This window comes from Pezoporus occidentalis, unplaced genomic scaffold (genome assembly GCF_034315485.1).
Source record: "Pezoporus occidentalis ecotype Australia unplaced genomic scaffold, CSIRO_AGI_Poc_V1 ctg55, whole genome shotgun sequence".
NCBI classification, from domain to species: Eukaryota; Metazoa; Chordata; class Aves; order Psittaciformes; family Psittacidae; genus Pezoporus; species Pezoporus occidentalis.
In genome coordinates this window covers 805,792-825,947 of record NW_026915888.1, presented here as the reverse complement: position 1 = coordinate 825,947, position 20,156 = coordinate 805,792, and the positions used below count along the sequence as shown (strand labels likewise).

The window sequence follows — 20,156 nt, the reverse complement described above, 5'->3', positions numbered from 1 at the left end:
CACCTTCTTGTGGCTTCAAATGGAAATCAAAGACTGATTTATAATCACGGTGCCTTTTGCCACCAAGATGGGAAAGGTACATTCACTGGCCCTTCAAATTATATTCTGATAAAATACATGAGGCTCAGGTGAATCCCCTTCAAGAGCAACTTTAGCTGGGTGATGCAACCAGCAATTAAGATACTAAAGCTGCTAATACACCTCCAGTAATTGTTTTCCAAGTCACACCCAAGCACCTCACTTCATCATGGAATTGGTGTCTGCTAAAACAATGCCCAGTTTCCCAAAGCATGGGCCAGCTCTATGTAATTTGGGAATCTGCACTGGTGCAAGTGATTTTGTTCTCCCCAAACAGCCAAACCAGGATAAATGGGGAGAACAGCAGCTAAATCACACCTATTGAGATACTTGTCTTGTTCTAATCACCTCACACCATAAATTTATCCTGTGATTCCACATTCACTTTGTCAATAGAAAAGAAACTACAACTGTTACACCCTGGTTAAGTGTAAGGTTATTTATTCCATGAAGACAGGAGTAGTTATGACAGTAACATTAACTTCAGATAATATTGATTACATAGCCAAGGGATACACTGAAAATTATAATATAGATCTGGAACTTGGAATGCTTAAGGTGGTTTCCACTGAGCTCTCACCCCTGATGCTTCTTCTCAGTGCCATGATGCTGTACCCTGGGTTTGTTAGGATTGTGTTCAATCAGCCAGTCAGCAAGCCAGATCTGTGGAACAAAACCACAAACACTTTCAGTGTTCTGTTGTCTTCTGTTAAGTGTATGGGAGAATATTAAAAGCATTATTTGAAAATTGATCCAGAAACTCTCCTGCCATGCTGTGAAACAGATTTTTCAGGAAAAAATAACCTGTTTTTTCAAAGTGTTCTTTTAAATCCTCAATGCTTATATTGCTTTCAAACTATTCACACTGACCTTTAGAAAACTTCCCCTGGCAATGTCTAGCTTTGTGTATGTATGAAAACATGTGATTCATACTTCAAATAACCTGGTCAACTCTATTTTGGACTGAGGCTGTACAATATGCATGAAACTGCTTAATGAAATACTACTCATGATAACAGAGATACTTTAGCTAAGAATTAATTAATTAAAAGTGACAGTCTTTTGCACTGAAATCACCTTATAGTACCTAAAACATTAACCCCAAACATGGTTACTTCTCTAAATTCATCTTTTAAGTGTTCCAGCACATTGTACTTACATAAGAATGTGCAAGGGAGGAATGGCGTAATTTCATCTGCCACTCCTGGCCTGGCCTTAGGCAAAATAACCCTTTACCTCCATTTCTCCACTTGTAAAGAGACTTTTTAACACGTCCTTATTTACTTCACAAGGCTGTTGATGATTAGTTTCTGGAATGCTACTTCATAGCTTACTGTGAAGTGGAAGAACTGACAGGATAGTAGACCAGTAAGGTAAGCAACGCTCTCCTTTTATTACCAGGTACAAACACAAAAGCCCAAAAGCCCTTAGAAAGACTATTTGGTGGTAAAAACAAAAGAAATCACCCCAAATTCAGCTACAATTGGTGTGGCCTTTGGGCAAAGGGATGGATGGAAAGACTTCTTCATCTCTGCTTTCTAGATTTCTATGGTAACAGTGCCAGACATCCAGATCAAGTGCACAGGTTATAAAGCTGGAACAATCAAAGCACATTTAATCTGACCTCGTGTATATCACATAGAAACACCCCTGAATTATTTTTCAGGCTTTTCTTCTGAAATGTATCTTGTAAAAAATGTGATGTTGATTAAAAACCTGATAATGAACTAGAATCCACCACAGCTGCCAGTAAGTTGTCACACTGATGCGTTATCTACATTCTTAAAGAAGCATGAGTGTGAACGACTTGAACTTTAAGAATACAAAGAAACATTTACCGTATTTTTTCAGAGGAAAGTAAGCTAATTTTGTTTAGGGACTGAGGAAGACACCAAACACCACCAAAACAACAGGAAATTAACCTTAGGCTTTCTACTAAGAACTGTAATTTGAATGACATCCATGGTTAAAAGGAATAATATGTGAGAGAAGGGCAAGATGCATCAGCTTGATAACTGGAAAGGGGTCACAAGAAGTTTGTGCACATCAGGTGGGGTCACAAGAAGTTTGTGCACATCTGGAAAGGGGTCACAAGAAGTTTGTGCACATCAGGTTAACTACATGAGATGGGTTTCACTTCAAAGAATCATAACATTTTCATGTGGAACTGTGGAGCAACTCAAGTGAATGCTAACCAATGCTGCATATAATAGTTATATATAAATAGTCAAAATAATAGGTTATTCAAATGAAGGATTAATATTAAATAAGCACAATGACACAATATAGACAGCCTTGCTAAGAACTCTATAGATTTTTACTCAACTGTGTAACTACCACCAGTGTGACTAGCACCTAATCTCACTTAGCATCTACTGTATGAGTTATTTCATCTCAAACTCATCTCAGAAACAGTAAATTAACTAAAAACTTCTACACGACATCATATACATGCTTACCTTTCCAGCCATCTGTAACAACCACATGTTAGAAAGAGTTTTACAGAAACCACCCAAACCCCCTCTCCCCATCACTTTATAAGGCTGATTTCTTTTAGTGCTGGCCCTCATTTCACCTGTTAACAAACCAATCAGCGTCTTGAAAGGCAAATGTTATCTGATTAGCTCATTAATCAGCACAAAACAGCACAAAAGAGTAGCTTTCCTATATACAGGGACTTCCCTAACACAAAGTAGGTGTATCAAAAAGCATACAGCACAACACTGATTTACTGTACGTACCATTGGGTCTGCTGGCTTCTCTTTACACAGTGCAGTGAGCCCAGCTAGTAATGTGGGCTTTACATAGAAGTTCAAGTAATCCCTGGCTCTCTGTCCAGTTGGAACCGGCTCCACAATCACTGTAAGGAGCAACCACAGGTGTTGGGAAGCAGCTTGTAGGGTGATTAAAAAAGGCATTCTTTCAAAGGTTGTTTATATGCATGCTTCTGTTTTCCTTAATAAGTTAATAATACATAATGGTTTTTATAGCGTCTCCCACAACAAACTGCAAAGAAACTACCTAAACTCCTTTACAATGTCCCTGAGGTAATCTTACTAACTATAGCCAATTATGAAAGAGAAGGAAATCAGATCATCTTGAGAAAACCTATATCCTTGAAGATGCACTGGGGGCAAGAGAGAAACAGTACATCCCATGTTTAGTACTTCCTTCTTGCAGCGTAAAGCTGGTTTCTGAAGACTCCTAAAAATCTCACCTGAAGTCCTGCTTTGTTATTAGGGTGAGGAGAAGAAACGTGGTTTATAATGGGTAAGGTTTGCAGGGAAGTGCAACATCTTTTACTAAACTGATACACTTGACAAAACCACAAGTTTTTTCTGTCAAAGAGAAAAGGCATCATTCAACTCCTACATTACAAACAAGAGATCCTCTCCCAGCCCTTTAAGATTTTATGACACATTTCTCTGGCAATTCCACATTAACTTTGGAATTGTACTATGAGGGCATCTAGCTGCTGTTGAAGAGGAATTACTCAGCCTGAGCCCAAGAAGAGTCAGTCTTCTCAAGCCAACAGACGTTCCTGGGGGCTGACAGTGCCAGAAGCACGTGCTGGAAAGAGCTTCCCCCTTTCTCTCATTTACCAGGTTTGCTCCACTTCCCAGACCACAGTTTAAAAAGTAGAAGCAATCCCTGTAACTATAATGGCTCTTCAGGTATTTTTGGTATGCCTTTCCTTAGCAGAAAAGCTTGTGCATAAAGACTCACATTCTCATAAAGCAAACAAGCTCAACCTCTTCTAAAACCAATTGTATCTAGAGTCTGGGCAGAGACAAGTTTTAACAGGGAAGGACACCCTCCAAAGACTGGCAGTGTATTATTTGTACCATTTTACCTTCTGGAAACATGAATCTGATTTCTCTTTCTGCTGTGGAAATGCTGCGACTGCCATGAAGCCCATTCCTCAGGTCATCAGTCCCATAGATTGCTCTTAAGCTAAGAACAAGAAAAGTAACTGCTTGGTAGGCAATTGAAAATCCCTGCCAGGAGCATATAAAATCAATGTATATGGACTAATTAACAAGGCATTGGCTTGATCTTGGCTTTAAACAAAGTAAGTAGCTATCTAAAATGTATGTTTATGCACTCAGCATTCCCCATTAAATGGGTGAACTTTGCATACTAAAGAACAAAGGTGAAAAGTTTTCAGTCTAAAGTGACTCCAAATCTGTATCTCTAACATAAAACCAAAAAGGAGAGGAATTCTAGCCTCAATTGAGAGAATTACAAGACCCTGCTGGCTTCCCAAGGCCAATCCATGAGTTACCTGTAAGGATGCGTTATCTTAGCTCTTATGCTGTTTGATGGTCCAAGCAGTTCTTTCCAGTATGAGACTGCACAATATCTGGCAAGAACCATAGCAACTATTGGTCCAGAACTCATATAGGCTGTTAAATTAGGAAAAAACATTTTTCCATATTGGTCTGCATAAAAGTTGCTACATTGCTCTGGGCTTAACTGCAGCTTTCGCTTCTAGAAAGTGGAAAAGAGAAACAAAGAATTAACAAAGGCTTGCTAAATGAAGAGAGTTTGCTACCTCAGATACAGTCCTGTACTGTGTCACATCTTCAAATGCAGGAGAACAGACACAGAGCCATTTCCCAGCCTAATTTGATTCTCCAAGATCTGATCCTCTTCAAGACACAGAGTAACAAAGAGCAAGAGTTTTCCAAGTTAATTAAGTGGACAAATAGGCTGTTTGAATAAGGTGTGCTTTTGGCCTACGCAAACTACAGCATTTTATAACTGTTGGATGACTTAAAGCACAGTCAGAGCACCGCACAGAGAAAGTGAAGAGCATTACAAGGGCAGGATTTAATTATTCGCCTGCTCCAGCGTAATGTTCTACTTTTAAAACATTTTCTCCTCTGCCCACACTGGTACTTATGCAATTGTTCTATTTTTCAGGCTTTCTGAGTCTCACAATAGCTACCTACCCACATGTGGCCAGGATTAGGACCAGGACTAGGTTTGGGAGGTTATCAGTAGGAACAGGGCAGTCAAGAAGAGAGAATTTAGAGAATTACTGTGAAGTTCATTCTTTGAGCCTGAACTGGTGCAGCACAAGAGCACCATGAATTCTGATTCCTAATGACTTTGGTGGCAAAAGTCACTGCAGACGTCAGAAGATGCTATAAACACCTTGTCATTAAAAATAAAAAAAAAAAAATTAAAAAATCTCTTTTTTTTTCTTATGTTTTGTATAAATAAAAAAGGGAAGAAATTAAAAAAGAAGTAATACGGAAAAGCGGAATTTGAAGAATAAGAAAAAATACTGCATTTCCAGGGAAAAGAAAGAAAGGTGGAAAAGGAGGGGGGGAAAGGAAAGGGGGGGGGGGGAGGGAGAGAAAAGGAGGGTGAAAAGGAAGGGTAGGGAGGGGGAAAAAAGGAGAAAAATGGGAAAAAATGAAAGAAAAGGAAGTAATAGAAAAAATGGGGGAAAAATGGGGAAAAGGGGGACAAGAAAAGGAAAAAGAAAGGAAAAGGGAAGGGAAAAGGGAAGGGGAAAGGGAAGGGGAAAGGGAAGGGGAAAGGGAAGGGGAAAGGGAAGGGGAAAGGGAAGGGGAAAGGGGGAAAGGGAAGGGGAAAAATAAGGGGAAAAAGAAGGGGAAAAAAGGGGAAAAAGAAGGGGAAAAAGAAGGGGAAAAGGAAGGGGAAAAAGAAGAAGAGAAAAAAAAGAAGGGGAAAAAAGAAGGGGAAAAAAGAAGGGAAAAAAGAAGGGGAAAAAAGAAGGGGAAAAAAGAAGGGAAAAAAGAAGGGAAATGGGAAGGGAAAAAGAAGGCGCTGCTTTGCGCAGTCACGGGCGAGGCCGGCGGCAGGAGCGGGGGCACAGCGCCCTCCAGCGGCCCGCCCGGCTGGGCAGTACCCGAGCTCGGCACTGGCGAGCCCCGGCGAGCGGCGGGGAGCGCCTCCTGGCTGGCACCGGGCAGCGCAGGCGGGGCTTGGCCGTACAGGCCATGACCACCGGCACAGTGACACAGCGGTGTACGCGCTACTTGGAAGAGTCTGCATCTCTGCGGCGTGTGTTTGCTAAAGCCTGTTGACAAAGCCTGTGTTTTCTGTGTCAGCAAAAACATCGGTGTGGTCTGTCCGTTCCATGCGGCAGTAAAATGGAATCTGGCAGCAGCGGTTGATGATGTGAAAAATGTAAGTTCATTTTTAATCACTTGCTTAACTGCTAAAGTCTTGCTCTGACTTACAAAGTGCAGTTATTTCCTCTAGAGCCTGTTACCTGAAGGATCATGAATCCCGACCTGAGGATGACATCCTCTATTTCTTCTTCTTTACGAACAACATCTGGTTTGATGATGGCCAGAGTTCTTTCCACAAAAACCTGAGGTTCGGGCGTTAACATCTGCATCCTGGCTTCTAAACTGGACGTCATGTGCCCTTTTCCCACTGCAAGGACACCAGGGCAGGAGTTTCACTGTGTAAGAGCAGAGAGGGTCACCCCCATGCCACAAAAGCCATGTGAGGTTTACTCTGGGTTAGTTAGCTCTGTAGTTCCCACTCCCATTTTTCAGTGCAGAAGCACTTTGTGGAAAAGAAGCCAAAAGTTCAGTGTTATTATAGTTATATATTCAGTGTAAATAAGATGTAAACTGCTCTAACATTTCACTAGGACAATACATGAGATAGTGTTATCACACACCTTGCTGCGCACATCCCCATCCTCCAACTGTGTGTTCCCACCCCAAATCTGTGTTCTCTTGCCCGCAGGTTGTGGTGTGGGATGTACTACCCAGAGCTAGTCCATCTGTAAGCCCCAGGGGACTTCTTGTTATTTAATTCCTGTATTTATGGACTCAAAATCCAGTTTTCTGAGGCCATTAGGAAGCTATCAGCACACAGAATTGTTCTGTGATCAGCAGAACTAGTGCAGATAGGCTCCCCATGGACCTGTGAGCACTTGTGACCTCCTCTTCCCCCTCGCCCCTTCACCTCCGTGCTCCCAGCCCCACATCTCTCCCCACCTGCACCCCACAAGACACGGTACACAGCCAGCCGCTGGCTCCCTGCTGCAGAAACCGATGCAATTACTCAGCTAACCCTCTCTTTTAGATCTTTTGGAAAGATCTAAAGCGGTCTTTCCTGTACCTGTACTTTGGAGGCTCCCCGTTCTCTTTCAAATCTGGCTGAACAGACTGCAGCCGCCATCAGGGAGGAAGGCGCACAGGACCGCGGGGCTGCCTTTACCTGCGCACCGGGCTAAAGGCACCCACGGCCCCCGGCGGCACAGACTGCAACAGAGACCCGAAGGAGCGGCTCTCCCTTCCCCTCAGACCCCTCCCCGCCTGCCCTGAGGGAGCTCCGCCCGCCCGGTCCCCCCGCCAGGCCTAACCCGGGCCCACGCCACGCACCCTCTCGCTCCACCGCCGTTGCTAGGCGACGGCGAGGCCGGCTCCAGAGCGGCCACAAGATGGCCTCCGCGCCCCTCGGCTGTGCGCCGGGCAGGGGGAGGACCCAAGATGGCGGCTGGGGAGCTGACAGCAGGAGGCTGACCGCCCCAGGGCGGATAACTGAGGGTCACATCTACGTGTTCATGAGCACCTTGTGGGACACGGGAATAAGGAAGGGAGCAGCGGGAGCGCGATAAAAGCCGTATTTCTCTATTTTGACAAAGGTTTATGTTGGTTTTACCTCACACACAGGGCTGCTGAGGGAGTCTCACAGCAAACGTTCATAAACTGAGGTAGCGCTTTGTGTTGAAGAAGATGCACAAAAGGCCTTCTTCGGGGTATTTAAATATTAATATTTATCGCAGGAGCGTGCCTGAGGTTTCCTGTTTACATGCCTGATTGACACCAGCGGGATCAGCGTACAGCACGCAGCCTTCTGGCACAGCAGACACACTAACCTGAATCTGTAGCTCTCCAATGTTGTTTTGCAGTGTTTTTTGTTGATTTCTCTGTGCGGGTGTCTACTCAGAGCTACTTACCACAAAAACAAACACATAATAAGTAAGAAACAGTTGCTATTTTCCAGGTTAAACCATAATGAGGTGAACCACGGAGCTGGGGAAGCTTGGTTCCTGTGGATCTCTACCAGCCTCCACCACCACTGTGCCAGTGTTTGCTCCCAGAACACTCCCTATTTCCCCAGCTCTCCAGGGCTGCTCCTACTTGGAGCAATTACAGTGCAGTCCCTGCACACCCGATGTGCTCATCCATGCCATAGCCGAGCCCGTGGCCTGGAATCCCAAGGGCTGGGTGCTCAGGTATCCGCAGCCCCGCTGCCGTCCGCTCTGTTTGCTGGGGCTGAACGCGGGCCAGCTGGCCCTGCGCTATCGGGTGTGCAGCGGCACCGATAACTGCGCCACGCTCCTCCTCATCCCCTCTTAGTGCCCATTTATCACAAGTCGAGGGATCCGAGGTGCTCCCGACACCTCTGGCCTGCTCCTGAACTCAAGTTCACCAATGAACACAAGTATATCGGCTTCAATTTTTACTGAACTCAGACTGAAAGTAAAGGAGAAATCCCCCAAACCCCCACACTTTAAGAGCCACAGATGCTGACATTGTACCCTGGTTAGCAGAGGAAAGAGCAAATGCTGTTTATAGTGTAAGAAGAATCCACTTTGCCTTTATCTTCTTCATGAGTAATGTAAATAATGTGGAAATAGAAATGAGAAACAAAACTATTTCCTTGCAGCCACTTTGGAAAAAAATGGAAAAAAACTATTTCCTTGCATATTCCAGTTTGGAATATGTTTGAAATGCAAAGGCTGAAGTCTTTATTCGCATACCTTAAAAACCAAATAAAGGTCCTGAGTGTACAAGATGGAGTAATTCAGATGCAGACTTTGTTCACTGATACAGGCACTTGGTGTTTCTTCCATAGGGATACCTTGTACAGTATGGAATCTGAAGACATTATGAACACTGCAAGGACACAGAGATAATGGATAACATTTAAAAGTATTAAACAGAAAGGCTGATGGAAAGAGTTCACCATTTTGTTTTAGTTCAGTTCAGAGTTCATTTAGGAAGATGATTTCATTTCAAAGTCAATGAGCACCAGTCTGACAGCTTGGATTTTAATTCAAAGGCTTCCTCAGCCTGGATGAACGCTTCAGAATTGTGATTACATAAGAAATGCTGAATTTAATATCCGTGTAAAACACTGCTTCATCTCCTGCAGTTTCTTTATTGTGGGCATGCTTTATTCAGCTAACCAAGCTAAGAAATCAATCTCTGTGTGCCTTTGGATGCTGCAGCTTAACCGGGAGTAGGGTTCTGTGCGCTCTGCCCGCACCAAAGGCCCTCGCTCTGTGTCAGGGTTTGGGCTCCTCCTCGCTGTTTCCAGAACCATTTCTGGAGGGCGGAGATTGTCTAATTTTAGTACCTCGGAGAATCCTCTGCTCTCCAATGAGCGGGCGGCTGCATCTGGAGCTGCAGCCAATGACACCGGGCTTCCTGCGGCTTCTCTTCCCACGATGGTTTAATAATGCAGCCTTGCGAATTTAAAGTGGCCCCGCATGTGAAGAGAAAATACCCTCGTGTGTCCCCTAACGACGACACTGTCTTTTTACAGTAGTAGGGTTCTTCTAAAGCCTCGGATTCCATAAACTTGACTTTGCAACCCTGTGTTAGCATCGTTATCTTGTTTTTATTATCTTTATAGTGCTTGAAAAAATGTCTGTGTAACTAAAATGCTGGCCTGAGGCACCTTCCCTAACATCTGCAGGCCAGAGGTGTGCTTTTAAGAAAGGAAACAATAAAAAAAAAAGGGTAAAATTACACTGACAATGAAATAAACCATGGCGGTTCTGAATACTTCTTAGGGCATAGCTTTGCTGCTGTATCTTATCTGTTAAGCTGTTTAATCAGCCTTGGTTCTCTCACTTATTTTTAGCTGGCTTGGAATATAACAACACTGAAAGGCTGTGGCTGCAGGTGCATTTGCAGTCAAGTAACAACAGAAAAATAACTTTTGAAGGAGAAATATTACTCCAGAGCTTTGTACTCCAACACTGCAACAAGGAGGATAAACTAATGGCTGGAAGACTGGTGAAAAAAGGACAGAAAAACAGAATGATGAAAATAACAGAGTGAAGAAAAGCTAAAGAAGCAATACAAACTAGTTGCATTGATTAAAAATGCAGCTTGCACATCCTTTAGCTTTACTTGCATTTTGACATTAAGCACAGAAGAACGTATGTGCTTTAGCAGCAATTTATTAGCTATACATTTACTACACACAACTTTAATCCACCACTGACTTCTTTGCTTCTGTCTCTCATGATAAACTGTCACACCCACAGCACCAGCTTACCTTCAGCTTGCTTCAGCCATCCTTACTTTTGCAGTGTGAAGTGTCTCTGGCGGAAACCCTGTCATCAAGCAGACTTCCTCTCCTGCAAGCCAGCTCACTCTTCCATTTCTGCCTTCTTACAGCTAAGCATTTCTACTGTAGCTTATCTGCCCTCCTGTATTCCTAGCTAGCTTTGCATTGCTGCTGACTAACCCTTGGCAAGCCTCTCTTTCTGCTCTCCTCTGCTTGCTATTGCACCATTTTCTTTAAAGTTAAAATTAAAGTACTCTCCTGATGCTTTCCCTTTCTACAAATCTCTAAGCAGCAATTACAATAATATTACCTACATATCTTCTGTAACTCCATCACTTGCCTTATTAACCTCACTCTGTTTCATTTCCTGATTTTCCTCACACCCACTCTTCCATTTGTTCACAGCTTTAGTCATTGGGTCTGCTGTGACCCCCCAGCACCCACACAGATATGCTGGTCTCTTTTAAATACTAAGAAGAAAAAGCCAACAGAAACCAAATGCAAGCCTTCGGTAGCAGTGCCTCCTGTCAGCTTACTTTTACAAGTCTTCCAATGGCATCTCATCTGGTTCTACCCTAAATCCCCTTAAACTTGGTGTTCCTTCCTCCTGTCATCGGGAAGTTTCTCAACCCATCTTAAACCAATCTCTTCTTTGGCCTTCAGCCACGTGTAGCATAGCCAGCTCATCTCCGATCTTCGCTTGTACAGTTATTCTCACCTATTGCTTCTCCAGTGACAGTTTCAGCTTGGCTTGTCAGTACCTTCCCCTATATTTTCTCCCGTCTTCTGCAAGAGCAGTGGTGAGCCCTGACCCTGACTCTCCTCCCTTCCCTTCTAGCTCACAGCTCAACATCCTGATGCACAAATACAGGTGTTACTGCCTCCATTCAAACTTCAGCTGTCTCCATTGTAATTTAAAGTTCTGGCAGTGAGCATGTTTGAAACAAACCCTCTGTCTGTAAACCAACCACTATTCTACTGAGCTGTTTTACGGCCCACTGTGCAAAGGAGCAGGTAGAAACTGACAGCCAGGAACGTGGTGTTTGAGCTCAGATTGCTCTGAACTGCTGTGGGAATCTCAACCAGGGCACGATCTTTGTTATTTATTGACGTGACTGGGTATCTCACTCAAGCTCTCCTCGTCTCAGTTATTGTTGACATCCTTTTCTCTGGCCTCAACAGATAGAGCATTTGCTTCTGCTCAGAAAGCTCTGCAACACCATTTTCTTATTTTTCCAATGTTAGTTCTCCACCCCTTTCCAGAGCCAGTCTTCTCTATCACACACAAAACTGTTGCTCTTCAATTGCAAGCCCGTTCACACGCTGTTCTGGTCCCAGGTACCTTTTGTTTCACACTGAAAGGCTATTTCCTGCCAGCCTGTACAACTGAATCCCACTACTGCACTTTCAAATAGGGTCTCCTGCTTTATCCCACCTCTTTGCACAGGCTCAGGTCTTGCTGAACACCTATAGAAGTTAGCATTTCCAACTGATTTTCTATAAAATTCCTCCTCATCTGTATATAGACATTCTGTATAGACACTGCATGTAGATATTAGAGGTTTACCTAACCTTTTGGAACAGCAACAATTGCATGCTTTGGCTCTTTCATTGTTCCACATAATGTTTAACATAATACTAGCTTGGATTATCCCTGAGGCCACTAAGCTCAGAGATAAGTATTCAGTGTGATACTATCCACAATGAATAAATGAATGTGTGAATAAACCAATAACACCTTTTATGTGGCAAATTGCAAGAGGCAATCAATTAAATAAGGTTATTTGTTTTGTAAGTTATATTGTCAATGCTTCCTTAAATGCATCTTCTCACCATCTTAATTCCATGTAGCAAAAAGCATCCTTTTGCCATTCTTACTTTCTTACTTTCAGCTGTACCATTAAAATCAATGGGCTTACTTGCATAGTTATCAATAACATTTATTTATACTGTGCATAAAGACTATCTCAGGCAGAAGCTTCCTATAGCATGGCATTTTGTATATGGTCAGCAGCCTGTGACCTGACCATACACAAGTAAAATTCAATTGAATTTCAGTCAACACCATGAATAATCATAGTAATTACAGGATTAAAAAAAATGGCAGACGGAATGATAGCTTTTTTCTCAGCAGTAAATGTGTCATGTAAGGAGAATTACCACCCAAGCAGGTATGTGTGTATTTTGCTTTGATTAACCACAGGCTTTTACTGGGGAGTGAAATGCAAGGCCAGAACCCAAGTCACAACCCAGAGGAATTCTTTAAAGTTACCAGTGGCATGATGGGGCCTGGAGAGACAAATACTAATCCTAACAACACATGTTCTCGAGTTTCTCAGTCTTCTGTGTCTACCTTGTCACTCACACCAGTCACAGTTTTCGAACCAGGGTGTTTAGCCAGTGTACAACTACTCTAATATACTGCTGTTGGCTATGGGACATAGAAGGCATCAAACAGCTATTGTAATGGGGCTGCTGGGAATCACAGAGAACCCTAGGAACTGCTGTTTGGAATTGCCGAGATGAGAGATTGAGACGGACCTGACCAGGAGAAGTGGGCAGTTGGAAAGGAGTACATCGTTAAAGAAAGCAGGAAAAGATGTGCTAAAGTACCAGTGCAAGGGCTCTGAAAAGGGAGACAGGTTGAAGAAATACAAAGGAGCTGTTTGGGGCTGTGAATCTTGCAGGGGAATTAAGTAATAAAGAGATCATCAAAAGCACTCAGGTTACACCCATCAGCAGAGCCTAGTCTTACATGACAGACTCATACCAACTACCGCCAAGTTTACTCTCAGGTGCTGGTCTATAAGCTTGTAACTTCATTACAGATGTGTTTTGCAGCCAGGTGACTCTGCTGCATACATAAAAACCTGCAGAAAGAGGGTGGACAGAGCACAAGAGCACTAGTAGCATTTACTGCTTCAGCCAGTCCAGTTAGAGCAACCTGCAAATATCAGTTTGACCTTAGATTCCCTGTGGCGACTTAAGCAAAAGCGTGGCATTTTCCAACTGAAGCAGCTAGCAGCACTGTGTAAATGAACACAGCCAGCTGACAGACAGTAGCTTAGTTGTTTTTCATCATAAACTTTACCTTTTTGGTACAGACCTGATAGGTTTACAGTTTCAGCAAAAGCTGCCTAAAATACCACAAGTTCTCTCACTGGATGTCAGGCAAGTTCCTCCGAGATGGTATAATTAGGCTAAAGACTACCTTAGAAAAATTTTTTTGCCTTTAATGTTTTATTTAAAGTTCAATGCAAGAAAAACGATTTAAAATACATCCTCATAAAGATGAGTATCTTTATCAGTAACATGTATACCTCATCCTGCAGGCATTACAATTATCAGGTGTACTGGTTAGGTATTCTTTGTACTCTCTTTACTAGACCTGACCTCATATATTAGCCTGAAGAGCTGGTTGTAGAGCTTGTCCATAGCATACCCTGTCCCTGTCAGCAGATCTGGCTGAGATTAGCATCTCTGAAGATAAAATTCTGCACTATTGTAGCTTGGGCTGAAAGTGTGCAGGATTATTTTCAAATGAATATCCATTATGCATAGAGCATCTGGTTGATACATCATATGTGTCACACCAGTCTTAGGTATTGTTGGACACTTAAACTGCTATAATAGTCTTTCACTTGTGAGCAGTAAAAAGGTGCTGTGTGTGGGGGGAAGATTTACAGAAGCAAATAACTTTTATGGATGAGGATTTAAAATCCAGGTATTGTAAGAGAATCAGTTGCAATTCCACTAACAAATACAATGCAAGTCTTGGTGCTCATGTGCACGGGTATCAAAGCAGAAAGCTCAGCTTGGACCAGAGATAAAGTGATGCTTGTGGCAAGCACTAAGTGAGAGTGGTTTGAAATTGGCTATTGTATTGAAGGCCTATTTTTTATACCACCTCCCAATACTAAGAGCAATTTCTGGTTTTCTCCCCACTTCCCCTTCTGAGCTCTGGCTTAGGGTCTGAAGCAATGGAATGTTTTATTAAAGAAAGAAGGGAGGTTCAGACCCTTATCCTGTTGCTTTTAATGCTCATCTTTACTGCTCTGCTTATTGTAGTGCTACAAAGCTTACAAAACCAAACCTCATTTCCCCTGTTTGCCCAAGTTCCTACTTCAGCAAATGAACCCTGGAGAGGATAGAGCGCTCTAAAGGCGGTTCACTGAAGGACAGCCTGGATCCTAGGCCTAGACTTACCAACAAAATGTATTGCCAGTTTATTTTTATTCACAAGTAGCTACGTGCCCCCTTTCTGACTTGTAATAGCAGATGAAATACGGAAGTTGAGACAGAGGAGATATGTGACAGAAGGTGGAGCAAGAAAGTAATGATGCATAATGAAAGAATCAATGATGCATATACACATCATTATCACATATATTCATTACCAGACAAAATCAGGTAATAATGGTTACTTTCTGCCCAGAAGCAAAGGGCTTAACTTTTTTTAAGGCTGTGTCAGTGAGCTTTGGCTGTCTGTCTGTCCAAAAGCCAAACTCTGTGCCTTTGACATGGACAAATAGGGTATTAGGAACACATCTTGTATGAGAATTCAAAGTATGATTGCAAGCAGTCGCTTTCTGCACTCTTCACGGGCAACTTTGCCAACAAGGCTGATATATCTGTGGGCAAAAGGAATTTAAGGCCTCAGCACGCTCAGGGCACGAGCTCCGGAGTTATGTAATATCCAAACCCAAGTTTCCATTAAAAAATAACAAAAATCTGGCCCTCTCGGTTGCAAAACCAGCAGAGCTGGAAACATTAAGTAAACCTCTCACACTGGGGTAACTGACTCAGTGTACACACCACACCTCGAGCTGAACCACTGTAAGTAAACACCGCGCTCAGCTCACAGCCGTCTTTCCACAGCTTCACCGCGCGGGACCCGGCGGGACTGAACCGCGGTAGCCTCCGGCTATAGCCCAGCCTCTGCACCTCACCGGTTGTGCTTCCCCCCTGCCACGGGTGTGGTGTTCGTGAAGCGCCTCATGGGGACGGTAACGTTCAGCACGGCGGTGCGACGCCCGCCACACGGGGACAAGGCTCGGCGGCTGCCGGCGCGGGGCTGCCCGGCTTCCCCAGAACGGCCGCTACCGCCGGGGAACGGTCTCCGAACTCCTCCCCTTCCCTCAGCCCAGTCCTGCGGGCCGCCATTCGCCTCACCCCGCCCGCCTCACCGCGGCACAACCAGTAGGAACCGCCGAACGACGTGACAGATAGGAGGCGGTCACCAACGAGGAAGCGGCTTATCTCCGGGCTGGAGAGTACGTGTCTGAGGGGAGGAGGCGGCGGCGCGGAGCAGCCGAGCGCCGCGGGGGACGGGTGTCAGCCCCAGTGCGAGAAGGGGTTTTAAACCGATCCCGGCCGGACCGGATTTTACCGCGAGCGGGTTTTAAAGTGAGTACGGACGGGATAGGCGGCGGAAAGGGGAGGGGCGGGACCCGACCGGATCAGACCGGCGCGGTGGGGGGAGCTCTTGGCTGACCCGCGGGCCGCGCTCCTCTCTTGCAGGCGCCTGTCGTCCCTCTCGCCTCTGCGGACGGGGCAGCATGTCCGAAGCGGAGCAGCAGTTGGCGGCCGGTGCCACCCAGAACGGGCACGAAGCGGCCGAGAACGCCGGAGAGCAGCAGGCCGAAACCGGCGGGGCTCCGGCAGCGGCGGCGGGCGCGGCGGTGGCGGCAGCGACGGCAGGAACGGCGGCAGCGGGAGCCGGACCGGCAGCGGGAACAGCGGGGACGGCCGCCAGCCAGAACGGAGCGGAAGGCGACCAGATCAACGCCAGCAAGAACGAGGAGGATGCGGGGTAAGCGCCGCGCCGCCCTCGGCGCGCTGAGGCGGGAGCAGGCCGCGCCTCCCCGCTTCCCCCCCCGGGCGCCATGTGTGGCTGCGGAGCGCGGCCGCTAGGCCCCGGCGGGGCCCTTGGTTGGGAGCGGAAGCGAAGCGGGCGGCTCGCAGGGCCCCGCAGCCCTGGGCCCCGCTCCGCCCGGCGGGGGAGGGCGGCGGGCGGCCCCGCTGCGGAGGGATCGGCGGGCGGTGAGCCGGCGGCCCTGCAGCACCAGCGCTTCCTTTGTTCTGGAGCTGCCTTTTGTTGGCGCCATGTGGTGGCTGGGGGAGGGGCGGGGAGCGGGTTTGTTGCCGTCTCACGCTGTAAAATGGAAGAGGATTTACCTCCGTTCCAGTCACCTCCCGCGTTTTCCTCCGCCTTTCCCTTTTTAACGAAAGGAGCGGATGGAAGGAGTTGCTTTCTGTCCGGGGAGGGTGGTTCAAACTTTGTGGGGATTGCATGGCCGATCGCTACCGGCATCGGTGTGAATGTTGTAATACGTATAAAACCCCCAATCCTGGCTTTGGAAGCCGGTCGGGATAAGCTGAGTATTTTTTGAGGGAGTAAAGGGGAAAATTACACGATTGAGACGACGCGCGGTGTATTTAAACCAGCAAGAGCTATTTTGGTGTACTTCTTTGCAGCGTTGTCAGAAAACGGCTTATCTCTTGCAAGCAATTCCTGGAGGAGTCAGTGTAGCTTTGCAGTGTAGCTTTGCAGTGTTTTGGTAGAGGCATCTTTGTGTATTCTTTCCTGCGCTAGTTGGTCTGTTTGTGAGCGTATGTGCTTGGCTTGAAAATCACCTGCCTGTTTGTCAAGGGGGTCTTTGTTATTCAAGCTACCCCACGTATTTAGTTGGAACTGCCTTTGTTATCCCAGGGCTATGAACCAGCGGGTCAGATCCCTCAGGCTCAACAGAGCTGAAGCCACAGTAGTGTAATAGATTTTGGCTGTAAGGGAAGGAATAAAACTTGCACAAGTTTCCTATAAGCTAGGGCCGGGTGTACCTTTTGTAGACACTAGAAGGATTGAGAAACAAATCTTTAAGCTCTGTGCCAATTTTGTTTACTTTTCGTGTTCTGCCCTGAAAAGTGAACAGTACCGTTTCTTGCATAGGAGGCGACTATTTCAACCGCAGGTCTATGTGTTGAAACAAGAGCTGTCCAAGGCTAATGTCAGCACCCCGAACTCTGAGTATTTCGTTAAGAGCTGAAACGTGCGTTGATTTAGCTGCACTAATATGCTCTGGAAGAAGAGAAACTACATGTTAAGAGTGCAAATGCGTCTATGTGGCCCCTGAAGGCCAACCCAAATGCTAGGAATTTGGCCTTAATTTCTAAAGGTCTGTGTTGTGTTATTTAAGTATATGTAGGTGTCAGTCATTCCAATTACAAAAGAAAGGACTGCAAATTATGAAGTGTAATATTTATCGCTGTGGTAAGAGGTGAATTTTGTATGTGGCAGTATCTGTGTATGTACCACAAGCCCAACCTGATGGTGTAAAGTTGCTAAAGCTGCTTCCAGACAAATTCGTGTCACCCCACAACCATTGTATTTCTGTTGATAGTTCTGTAAGTGTAGTCAATAATGACAGGGGATGGAAAACCACTGTTGGGCTGTACAGATTATAGCAGCAGTGCTTGGTCAGAAAGCAGGCTGCTGTGATGAGATGGAATCTGTCAAGTTACCTTTCTTTCACCTGTTACGGAAAGGCTTAGTACACTTTGTATGGCCTTTCTCTGTTGTAACAGCTCATGAAGCACACAGACTTAACTTGCGCCTTGTGTTTCATGCTGCACTTGACAGTTAAGCGTGCCCAGTTTGATTAGCCCACAAAGTATGTGGTTATATGGTTTCATTCAGTTTGAGGGGGGTGAAAAAGGCAAAGAAACCCCAAGCAACCATGTAGATGTTTTTCTGATGCTGCCTTTTGAACATAAATGGATACTGGTTCTAGGAAATCAGTTACACACAAACCCCAACCCCCCTCCCTTTTTTTTTTTAAACAGACTAGTTGCTAAAATGCTGCTGGCTTCTAATGCCAAATCTAGGTTGCTTCTGAGAGTAATGACAAACTGCTTTAATCTGTAAGTCTATAGTTAGGTAAAAAGGCTGGAATGCTTTTAAAAGCTTAGTTTGTTACCTTGGAAACTCTGAAAATAGAAAATACAGCTATGTTATTAATGTTTTAATTTGAAGTGAAGTGCCTTGCTAAGTTTTGTTCACTTCTATATTGCACTTCACTAGTGTTCAGTTGTTCGAGCTGCTTTAGAGGATATTTTAGGGTGAGGAAGTGGGCAGGGAAGTACTGTATTGTCTCCTCATGAGAGTAAAGACTAGTAATTGAGATACTTCTGTAGTACTGATGATGATAGAACTAGATTTATAACTAAGCAGGAAGAAGTGCACAGCATACTAGTTAAGGCAGGTCCAAAGTCCCATCTGTTGTGACTGTTCTTGGAGGCCATAGATACCTGGTTTAAATCTTGCAGGTGGTTGTTAGGACTAAAACGTTTACTTTGTCCAGACCTTTTGTCCAAATCCTAGAAGAGCTTAAGTATTTTGATGCCTTATTGTATCCTGAATGCTTTCAAAATAGTAGGAATGATCCTAGGTCTTTTCAGGCAGTTGGCAGTACTTGGTAATCAATACTGCTTTGATGCAAGTAACAGAATACTGGTAAAAGAATGTAGGTTATTGGCAAGGAATATTTTGAGCAAATTTTACTGTTCCTTGTAGCCTGCAACAAACCTCAGGGTGCATTGTGTTATTTTCTCCTAAAGGAGGACACCCACCCACCTACCTTTGTGTGCTCTCATAATATCACTAGTTTTTGGCAAGATGCAGAAGTATTTAACTTTCAACAGTTGGTCGTGTTTCTGACAAGGCTGCTGAGGTGTGTACCGCTATGAGTGCCTTGCTGCGTGTGGTTTTTTTGTAGTACTTCTGAATCTAAACAGCTTTTCACTCTTTGAAATTTCAGGAAGATGTTTGTTGGTGGCCTCAGCTGGGATACAAGCAAAAAAGACTTGAAAGATTACTTCACCAAATTTGGTGAGGTGACTGACTGTACAATAAAGATGGACCCTAACACAGGAAGATCCAGAGGCTTTGGATTTATTCTCTTCAAAGAACCTGGGAGTGTCGAAAAGGTGAATTAAAGCTTCATATAGAATCGTTAGGGTTGGAAAGGACCTTAAGATCATCCAGTTCCAACCCCCCTGCCATGGGCAGGGACACCTTACGCTAAATCATATCACCCAAGGCCTTGTCCAACCTGGCCTTGAGCACTGCCAGGGATGGAGCATTCACAACCTCCCTGGGCAACCCATTCCAGTGCCTCAGCACCCTAACAGGAAAGAATTTCCTCCTTATATCCAACCTAAACTTCCCCTGTTTAAGTTTGAACCTGTTACCCCTTGTCCTGTCACTACAGTCCCTAATGAAGAGTCCCTCTCCAGCATATCTGCAGGCCCCCTTCAGATACTGGAAGGCTGCTATGAGGTCCCCACACAGCCTTCTCTTCTCCAGGCTGAACAGCCCCAACTTTCTCAGCCTGTCTTCATACAGGAGGTGCTCCAGTCCCCTGATATTTCAGATTCTTAACTTTTAGAGGAAGCTTTTCAACTTGAGTTAATCATACCAAACTATTTTTCAGGTTCTGGAACAGAAAGAACACAGGCTAGATGGACGACTAATTGACCCCAAGAAGGCCATGGCAATGAAAAAGGATCCAGTGAAGAAAATATTTGTTGGTGGACTGAACCCAGAAGCCACAGAAGAAAAAATCAGGGAATACTTTGGAGAGTTTGGAGAGGTGTGTAAGATCACCTTACTAACACTGAAACATCCAGTCTCCAGTTGCTGTTTAGTTTACTAGTAATTTGCAAGTGGCAGATTAACTTCAACTGTATTAAGGCTTCTGTAAGTGATCCAGAGG

The 20,156-nt window shown here is 44.9% G+C and overlaps 2 protein-coding genes and 1 long non-coding RNA gene across 9 annotated transcripts in view; 1 reads left to right on the top strand and 2 right to left on the bottom strand.

The window, feature by feature from the left end:
• Positions 1–502: 502 nt before the first annotated feature.
• On the bottom strand, positions 503–6,495 carry NME5 (NME/NM23 family member 5). The gene is made up of 5 exons (XM_062638018.1): positions 6,329–6,495; positions 4,364–4,569; positions 3,932–4,032; positions 2,820–2,938; positions 503–741 (listed from the first exon to the last, which is right to left on the bottom strand). The coding sequence occupies exons 1-5, from the start codon at positions 6,479–6,481 to the stop codon at positions 655–657; spliced, it is 666 nt and encodes a 221-aa protein (XP_062494002.1). The 5' UTR covers positions 6,482–6,495; the 3' UTR covers positions 503–654.
• A 2,024-nt stretch (positions 6,496–8,519) lies between these two features.
• LOC134173704 (uncharacterized) lies at positions 8,520–14,723 on the bottom strand. The gene is made up of 2 exons (XR_009968361.1): positions 9,049–14,723; positions 8,520–8,943 (listed from the first exon to the last, which is right to left on the bottom strand). It is a non-coding gene; the product is annotated as an uncharacterized LOC134173704 (long non-coding RNA).
• A 933-nt stretch (positions 14,724–15,656) lies between these two features.
• The window catches only part of HNRNPAB (heterogeneous nuclear ribonucleoprotein A/B), a 30,446-nt gene continuing 25,946 nt past the window's right edge, over positions 15,657–20,156 (top strand). For all 7 annotated transcript variants that reach the window (XM_062638014.1, XM_062638010.1, XM_062638017.1 and 4 more), the window contains exons 1-4: positions 15,657–15,789; positions 15,904–16,195; positions 19,200–19,368; positions 19,875–20,033. In XM_062638014.1, the coding sequence (XP_062493998.1) occupies positions 15,942–16,195; positions 19,200–19,368; positions 19,875–20,033 (582 nt within the window). In that variant the 5' untranslated portion in view covers positions 15,657–15,789; positions 15,904–15,941. The remainder of the gene's footprint in view (positions 15,790–15,903; positions 16,196–19,199; positions 19,369–19,874; positions 20,034–20,156) is intronic.

What these genes read in the sequence shown, in the direction of transcription:
- NME5 (XM_062638018.1), bottom strand. Translation starts at nt 6,481, where the DNA reads ATGACGTCCAGTTTAGAAGCCAGGATGCAGATGTTAACGCCCGAACCT. An exon ending in AAGATAACGCATCCTTACAG is followed by an intron (nt 4,033 to 4,363) that starts GTAACTCATGGA and finishes TCTTGTTCTTAG; the next exon opens with CTTAAGAGCAATCTATGGGA. An exon ending in CAGATTCATGTTTCCAGAAG is followed by an intron (nt 2,939 to 3,931) that starts GTAAAATGGTAC and finishes TGCTCCTTACAG; the next exon opens with TGATTGTGGAGCCGGTTCCA.